General features: G+C 43.8%; 1 protein-coding gene across 1 annotated transcript; it reads right to left on the bottom strand.

Moving 5' to 3' along the window:
* Nucleotides 1–797: 797 nt before the first annotated feature.
* On the bottom strand, nt 798–2,848 carry LOC311100436 (WAP, Kazal, immunoglobulin, Kunitz and NTR domain-containing protein 2-like; the record flags this gene model as incomplete). Its single annotated transcript, XM_084141353.1, has 2 exons — nt 798–2,330; nt 2,651–2,848. 2 exons carry the CDS (start codon nt 2,846–2,848, stop codon nt 798–800), a joined length of 1,731 nt encoding a protein of 576 aa, XP_083997479.1.
* Between the last annotated feature and the right edge of the window lie 6,802 nt (nt 2,849–9,650).

Raw genomic sequence — 9,650 nt, 5'->3', positions numbered from 1 at the left:
CTTTGGGAATAAGTATAAAAGCAAGTCAACAGCAGAGCAAAAAGCTTATGGTACAATAAATAGCAACATATCAAAAGGAAGCATTAACATGCTTTATTGTTAATAGATCATTCTGATTTTTGGAAAATGTAGCAATCAACCATTGAGAGAATATATTACAACTTGTCCAAGTGCACTGACAAAACTTAATCATACAGTATATTACACAGACATACTGTCATCGGTTCTACCAGAGAGGTAAGGAAAAAGCTTTATCATCCACAGTGAAATATCAATAACATAAAAACAAACATAAAAAATAAAAAAATAAAAAAATCTTGAAGTAAATTATATACACAAACATCAGAACATTTTGTTTCTGTGCAGTGCTTCAAAAGAGCAAAGTCTGCTTGGTCGATTTCTAGATGCACAAGGAGAGGCAGAGGGGGAAAAGTCATGAGTCTAGAGGGAATTAGACAACTAGAGGGTTTGATGAATGTCTCCTCTGTCCTGATACATGGTTTTTCAATTAGAAGCCAACAGTCAGACCACAACAGAGAGCATTGGGCAAAATAGACAGGTTGGCAGGGTGCTTTAAGAACGTTTTGTTCAAGTGAAACTCTCCAAGCAAGGTACATTATGTACAGAGCTGTGTTACATTTTTCGGTTTTTATTTACTTTCTGCTTTGAACTTTGACATCTTCTGTTGAATGCATTGAATGCAATCTTTTGGGTAGGAAAAAGGATAAATAAAAAAAATTGTGTGCATGTGTGTGTGCAGACTGTCACCAAAGCGTCCCCATCCCTCTCCCCCTGGTCTACTGAATGGCGGGGAACTCTTTGAGAATGTCACAGGTGTTCTGAGTGATGACCTCTCTGAGCTTCCGTACCCGGCGTGAGCTCGACGCTCCCACGTAGCTGTCCGGCTGCAGCACGGCCATGCCGTCCCTCACGTCTCCCATGACGATGACCTGACCTTCGCTGATGTTGGGACATGGGCAGTTCCAGTCCATGTTGATGAAGGTCACCTCCAGAGGCTCCTTGCCGAAGAACCGGAGGCCCATCTTCTCATCCTTCAGGATCTCCTCCACTGTGACTAGGGCTTGGCCCGAGTCCCTCTCCTCCATCAGTCCAGACAACCTCCCCAGGATCACAAAGTCACTCTTACAGAAGCTGGTCACCATCTTGCCTCTGGGTTTGCAGGTTTTACAGTGGTGGTTCTTAGGGAAGGGGCACATCTCCTCACAGGCCTCTCTGGACTCAAAGTTGTTGTCGTTGCCACTGCAGCCTCCGTAGATGAAGGACTGGCACTGCCTCAGGCTGCTGCTGTAGGCCCAGCGGGGCTCATAGGCCTTACAGGGACCCTGCAGGCTGGGCAGGCCACAGGGGGCAGACACCTCCGGACCACAGCACAACATACACGCCTCATACGTCTCAAATGGTTTCCTGTTGCTGTTACAGCTGCCGTGTGTGAAGGAGAAGCAGCTGTTCCTTTTGGGCTCGTAGTACCAGCTCACCCTCTCCTTCCCGCCACACTCCTCCACCGTGTCAGGGGGCCTCTGGCACTCCTCGGCCGGGCAGCGGGTCATGTTCCTGGGCTCTTCTCTCCTCAGGGGATCCCTGGGCACCACAGTGAGGGCATGGTGGGCATAGGCCGAGCCAGAGGGGTTGTTTGCAGTACAGGTGTAGACACCAGAGTCCTGAGGCTGGGCGTTGTAGATCACCAGCTGGCCAATGTTGGTGACCACCACATTCCCCCTCACGTGATTGGGCCTCATTACAACCCTCTCCCTTCCGTCTCCCTCCACCTGCTGCTTTTGCCAGCTAATCTCAGGCCGCGGGCGCCCCGTGACGTCACACAGGAAGCTGGCTGTGTCTCCCACGATAACCAACTGTTGTGATGAGCTGCTGGCCATGACTGGTGGCTGGGGTTCTGTCGGGAGTGGGGGCTTCTCCTGGAGGGGGGCTGTGGTTGGCCGAAGGGTGGTCTCCAGGGGCAACGGGGGGCTGGTGTTGGGCCAGGTGAGGTGGAAGCGACAGGTGACCACAGAGAGGGAGATGCCCTTGGAGCAGGCCTCAGCATCCATGTAGCATTTGTTGTAGTAGGTCATGCCGTCGGAGGCGCAGGTGAAGTGAGGTTCTCTCTCACAGCGGTCCCTGCACTTACACACAGGCTGGCCTTCCCATATGTCACACTGAGAGCCCTGCTGGGTGCACATGAAGCTGGCACAGGAAGCTTCTTTGGGCATGCCCACTGGACCCTTTTTCCCATTAACGTCCATGTAGCGTGCCGCCACACAGCTCTGGTTCCCACATACGTTGGGACAACACTTCTCAAACGTCTCACACTCCTGTAGGGAGAGGGATTAAAAGGATTGGTTACTCTAGAATATTTCAACATGTTAGAGAAGCAATTGTAAAAATATTTTTATTAAAATAATAATAATAATAATAATAATAATGTTTATCTTCTCATTTAATAGAAAAGCAGGTGTTGAGTGACAAATTGCAATGTACTTTTTGAATTATATATCCTATAAAATTACAAATTACTCATATTCCATCATGAATTAATTATTTTTAAACCTATAATTTAATAACTTGAATTAAAACAATCATATATGTTATTTCTCACTGAGTAGAGTAGGAGGTGATGACAGGGAACACTCACCTGGTCAGATTCGCACTCCCGCATGCAGGTACTCATTGCGTCTACCCAAAGGTTGGGGTTCATCTCGTTGGGGCAGATGCCGGCATGGGAGTAGGCTACCCCGGCTACAGACATGGCCCTGACCCGCTGGTCCAGCCACAGAACCAGGCACTGCCCCACCAAGAACCAGATCCACCGGGGAAACAGCATCCACCACATCGCCAGCGTGTACCGGTTTCAACGAAAATGTAGAGAGAAAAATGGATGTAGCCTATTTATTGATCCAAAAATATTGATTTTTCAATGTCTGCGCCGATTATTGAGGTTTGAACTAAATACAAAGTTCAAAATATTTAAAATAAACGCGTCTCCAGTAGCCTACAAGTTCAATTGAGTGAAACCAATCGGTCGAGTTTCTGTTCGATCAGGTATCTGAAGTCTTGAGAGATGAAGATGCTCTATTTATACTTCAGAACTTTGCTCCAAAATATCCAATCGGCTTCTTCCCCGGCGATCTCCTGACCACATACCTCGCCCTTGCTCGCAAGTGACAGTTATGAATTGCTTGTGAGATGTTGAAAGAGTGGTAAAGCTGGGCTGGGACTGGCGGGGTACCTGTCTGTTAGAAGGCTTGAGCTGGTATCCCCATTTAACCCAGTACGCGCCTTGTATGCACCGGGATACAGACTTGCGCACTGGAGGACAAAAGACGCACGAGGCACTTGGAGAGACTGAAACTGTAGGCCTACTTCTATAATCTTAACAAAAATCCACTCTGTGAAAAATTCATTTTCTCAAATTTGTTGTTAAGTTTTGTGGACTATTTGTTCCTTGCGTGTGACAGCTTTTGATGAGTTTTGATAACAGTTAGCCTAGGTCTACATGGAACTACGGTTATCACCCTCTGACCGTTAATGCCAATACTTCTGAGAAAGTAAGTTATTTGAATAGTCAATTATTTTGTATACAATTATTAGGCGAACAAATTCTGTCAATGCGCAATTATGACCTTTGTGTAAATTATTTGGCTAACAAATACTGTCAATGCGCAATTATGACCTTTGTGTAAATTACCCATTTATATTCAGAACGAATGGAAAAACTTATTTAATGCATTTTAATGCATCGACTAGGCCTACTGTGATTTATTTTGGTGAGAGAAAAGGGACTACTAGTGCTTGTCATTTATTTATATGAGGAGCCTGAGTGCTTTTCACAGTCATCTCCAAGCCCAGTAGTATGAGGCTGGTGGACACCAGCACTCAAAGGTGTATGGATCAGTATAACACTAGGAGCTGGAATTAGCACTGCCACACACACACACACACACACACACACACACACACACACACACACACACACACACACACACACACACACACACACACACACACACACACACACACACACACACACAAACCTAAAATGTATTTCCATTCAAAATTTCCCTAACCCCTAAACCAACCCTAACCTTAACCCTAATTCTAACCCTAAAATAGACTTTATCCTTGTGGGGACCTGGGTAATGTCCCCATGAGGGATAATTTTCCTTACTTATAATTGTTACTATCCTTCTGGGGACTAATGGAGTTTTCTGGTGCCTTCAACGATAGTAATACAAGCCAGCTGGAGGAATACAGACAAAGTTCTGCTGAGGACACTGGATGGTGCCCATACTTGTTACTCATTGAGATTTTTTGACTCTCCTTTTGAAAGGGATTACATGTGCTTTGTCTGTCCTGTCTGTTGCTTTATTGATGGATTGTTTATGTTATCCAATCTATGACCTTATAAGGTAATATTGAATGTTGTGTAACTGATGTTTAGCCATGCAAATGATTATGTCCTCCTACAACCTTGAGATGTCTTAAGTGTCTTATATGCAAATAGAATGAATTATCATGATCATTTGAGGGGTTTAACTGGAGATGCGGCTGTGTAAGGTTAAATACTCTGTGGGTGATAGAAAAATACTATACTGGGCTCAAGTACTGTGTTGTGGGTTTACAGTGTCTGCACCAGATCGTACGTGACTCTCGTTGCCTAGCCATTTGAGATTAAACTCCCTCAAGAACATTTAGCTCCCTCCAACTTACAGTACACATACAATACATCCTACAAAACCTGCCTTTGTGCCGTGGATTAGTTGTGCTTCTAAATAACACCATACATCCCTGTTACAGCGGTTCGTGGAACATTACTTGTCCTCAAACACCTTTCTGAAAAACAGCTGACTGTACTTCTCAGAGAGAAAAGAGAAACTTCTGATCTGTGATGCTCAGAGTTGACACATGGACAGTGACAACACAATAACAACAGAGGTGTTACTATAATCCAATCAGGCAGTCTCGTGTCTGCACAATACAGATGATCATTCATACTGTCGGAGCGTAGGTAGTATAGCACTTTGGTAATGTGATTGCCATCAGGTGAGGCTGGAAATATGATGGACTACATGCTGAGTTGGATGAACGTCTTTCGCCAGGACAGCTTGATTTACGAACAGAATGAAGAGGTGATACGGGGACAATGTTTCTGTCTCTTTCAGGGGAGGAAGTCACAACACAGATGTAGATGAACCACAAACCAACAAATGCTTGTCACCAACAATGGCATTGACGTAAAATAAATGTTATAGGAATGCACATTCAATTCCCTTAAAAGTATTAACTATTCTGGCTGAATTCCTAAAAAGTCATGCTAATAAGGATACAGAGGCCACGAGTGCATTTTACTGCAACAAAAGTAGACCTTCCTGTGTATTTAATCAAGCCTTAGCTGCGTGCCAGTATGAAAAATTATAGTAGGTCTAACCATTGTAATCCTCTCAGACGGATTGTAGTGTTTACAATATGTTTTCAACCAACAAACAATTCACAAACACGGCTCCTTTCATATGTTATTAAAGCTTTACAGCTGTAACCATCCATCTTTTGTTTTTACAAATTCAGCAATTACCAATTATAATCTACAGTCTGATATTCTGAATATGAGAAATCTTGGCTGGTCACATATAATTTCAATGAGTTTGGCCACAGGTACTGTCTAGTCACTAGAGAACCTAACATCTAGCACTGCAGGTTCAAGTTCAGGCCAGAATGGCCTAAAGCAGTGATATGGCACATTTCTGAAGCAAGAGGGTGTGTGTGTGTGTGTATGTGTGTTTGGATGGGAGGGAATAGATGTGCAGAAACACCCACTTTCACCAGCCAAAGCAACTCAAAGTGTGATTAATGGATAAAGAGGAAGCAACAACATAGTACAATCTGTCACGTACCCCACATAGGAGAGATCTCTTACCTTACATGCCCTCCTCTACTCCATCTGTCATTGATAAATGCAATGTTTCATTTGGAGCCGAAATTAATAAACTCCTGTCATACAGGTGAGGATGGATGGATCTTGAGGCTACAAACAGGTATATAATAATAGGGTGATTATTTTTAAGACATGAAAAAGTCAACACAGGCAGCTTTAAATGGAATGAAACTCTACATAGAATAAAATCATTAGACATCGCGATAGCAGCTATAAGAGGTTATTTAAGGTGCTCAGAAAAAAACATACACTCACTTCCATTTGGACAGTGAGGCTAAACTTAGAAATGTGGCTCTATATTCCAGTATTTTGGATTTGAGATCAAATGTTTCATATGAGGTGACAGTACAGAATGTCACCTTTTATTTGAAGGTATTTTCATACATATCTGTTCTACCGTTTAGAAATGAAAACATTTCATGTGTCTAGTCACCCTATTTTGAAGAAGTCATAAGTATTTGAAAAAATTAACTTATAGTGTATTAAAGTAGTCAAAAGTGTAGTATTTGGTCCCATATTCCTTGCACGCAATGACTACATCAAGCTTGTGACCCTACAAACTTGTTGGATGCATTTGCAGTTTGTTTTGGATTATATTTGTGGTCCTCTGTAGCTCAATTGGTAGAGCATGGCGCTTGTAATGCCAGGGTAGTGGGTTCGAACCCCGGGACCACCCATACGTAAAAATGTATGCACACATGACTGTAAGTAGCTTTGGATAAAAGCGTCTGCTAAATGGCATATTATTCTATTTTGCCCAATAGGAATTGAATGTTGAATAATGTATTGTCATTTTGGAGTCACTTTTATTGTACAGTACCAGTCAAAGGTTTGGAAACACCTACTCATTCAAGGGTTTTTCTTTATTTTTACTATTTTCTACATTGTAGAATAGTAGTCAAGACATCAAAACTATGAAATAACCCATATGGAATCATGTAGTAACCAAAAAAGCACTTGTTTGCTGCTTTTCCTTCACTCTGCCGTCCGACTCATCCCAAACCATCTCAATTGGGTTGAGGTCGGGGGATTATGGAGGCCAGGTCATCTGATGCAGCACTCCATCACTCTCCTTCTTGGTAAAATAGCCCTTACACAGCCTGGAGGTGTGTTGGGTCATTGTCCTGTTGAAAAACAAATGATAGTCCCACTAAGCCCAAACCAGATGGGATGGCGTATCGCTGCAGAATGCTGTGGTAGCCATGCGGGTTAAGTGTGCCTTGAATTCTAAATAAATCACAGACAGTGTCACCAGCAAAGCACCCACACACCATAACACCTCCCCCTCCATGCTTTACGGTGGGAACTACATTTACATTTACATTTTAGTCATTTAGCAGACGCTCTTATCCAGAGCGACTTACAGTTAGTGAATACCTTTTTTTTTTCTTTTTCATACTGGTCCCCCGTGGGAATCGAACCCACAACCCTGGCGTTGCAAACGCCATGCTCTATCAACTGAGCTACATCCCTGCCGGCCATTCCCTCCCCTACCCTGGGTAACGCTAGGCCAATTGTGCGCTGCCCATGAGTCTCCCGGTCGCGGCCGGCTGCGACAGAGCCTGGAATCGAACCAGGATCTCTAGTGGCACAGCTAGCACTGCGATGCAGTGCCCTAGACCACTGCGTCACTCAGGAGATCTACACATGCAGATATCATCCGTTCACCCACACCGCGTCTCACAAAGACAGTGGTTGGAACCAAAAATCTCACATTTGGACTCCAGACCAAAGGACACATTTCCACCGGTCTAATGTCCATGGTTCGTGTTTCTTGGCCCAAGCAGGTCCCTTCTTATTATTGGTGTCCTTTAGTAGTGGTTTCTTTGCAGTAATTCGACCATGAAGGCCTGATTCACACAGTTGATGTTGATATGTGTCTATTTGCATTTATTTGGGCTGCAATTTCTGAGGCTGGTAACTCTAATTAACTTATCCTCTGCAGCAGAGGTAACTCTGGGTCTTCCATTCCTGTGGCGGGCCTCATGAGAGCCAGTTTCATAATAGCATTTATGGTTTTTGCGACTGCACTTGAAGAAACACAACCAAAATAAACTGCAAATACATCCAACAAGTTTGTAGAGTCACAAGCTTGATGAAGTCATTGCATGCTAGGAATATTGGACCAAAAACTACACTTTTGCCTATACACTATAGATAGGCATAGGTGAATTTGTCCAAATACTTAGCACTTTTTCAAATGGGGAGACAAGATGCATAAAGTGTTTTTATTTCAAAAATGGTAAAACAGATATGTTTGAAAATATGACATTCTGTACTGTTGCCTCATATGAAACATTGGATTTCAAATCCGAAATGCTGGAGTATAGAGCCAAATTAAACGTTTTAGCTTTACTGTCCAAATAAAGTGAGGGAAAAAAGTATTTGATCCCCTGCTGATTTTGTACATTTGTCCACTGACAAAGAAATGATCAGTCTATAATTTTAATGGTAGGTTTATTTGAACAGTGAGACAGAATAACAACAAAAAAATCCAGAAAAACGCATGTCAAAAATGTTATAAATTGATTTGCATTTTAATGAGGGAAATAAGTATTTGACCCCCTCTCAATCAGAAAGATTTTTGGCTCCCAGGTGTCTTTTATATAGGTAACGAGCTGAGATTAGGAGCACACTCTTAAAGGGAGTGCTCCTAATCTCAGCTTGTTACCTGTATAAAAGACACCTGTCCACAGAAGCAATCAATCAATCAGATTCCAAACTCTCCACCATGGCCAAGACCAAAGAGCTCTCCAAGGATGTCAGGGACAAGATTGTAGACCTACACAAGGCTGGAATGGGCTACAAGACCATCGCCAAGCAGCTTGGTGAGAAGGTGACAACAGTTGGTGCGATTATTCGCAAATGGAAGAAACACAAAATAACTGTCAATCTCCCTCGGCCTGGGGCTCCATGCAAGATCTCACCTCGTGGAGTTGCAATGATCATGAGAACGGTGAGGAATCAGCCCAGAACTACACGGGAGGATCTTGTCAATGATCTCAAGGCAGCTGGGACCATAGTCACCAAGAAAACAATTGGTAACACACTACGCCGTGAAGGACTGAAATCCTGCAGTGCCCGCAAGGTCCCCCTGCTCAAGAAAGCACATATACATGCCCGTCTGAAGTTTGCCAATGAACATCTGAATGATTCAGAGGAGAACTGGGTGAAAGTGTTGTGGTCAGATGAGACCAAAATGGAGCTCTTTGGCATCAAGGAGGAGGAATGCTGCCTATGACCCCAAGAACACCATCCCCACCATCAAACATGGAGGTGGAAACATTATGCTTTGGGGGTGTTTTTCTGCTAAGGGGACAGGACAACTTCACCGCATCAAAGGGACGATGGACGGGGCCATGTACCGTCAAATCTTGGGTGAGAACCTCCTTCCCTCAGCCAGCGCATTGAAAATGGGTCGTGGATGGGTATTCCAGCATGACAATGACCCAAAACACGGCCAAGGCAACAAAGGAGTGGCTCAAGAAGAAGCACATTAAGGTCCTGGAGTGGCCTAGCCAATCTCCAGACCTTAATTTCATAGAAAATCTGTGGAGGGATCTGAAGGTTCGAGTTGCCAAACGTCTGCCTCGAAACCTTAATGACTTGGAGAAGATCTGAAAAGAGGAGTGGGACAAAATCCCTCCTGAGATGTGTGCAAACCTGGTGGCCAACTACAAGAAACGTCTGACCTCTGATTGCC

The sequence above is a fragment of the Coregonus lavaretus genome (assembly GCF_964263955.1).
Source record: "Coregonus lavaretus genome assembly, chromosome: 25".
Classification (NCBI taxonomy): domain Eukaryota; kingdom Metazoa; phylum Chordata; class Actinopteri; order Salmoniformes; family Salmonidae; genus Coregonus; species Coregonus lavaretus.
Note: the sequence above shows the minus strand (reverse complement) of the source record. Positions and strands in the feature narration are given on the sequence as shown.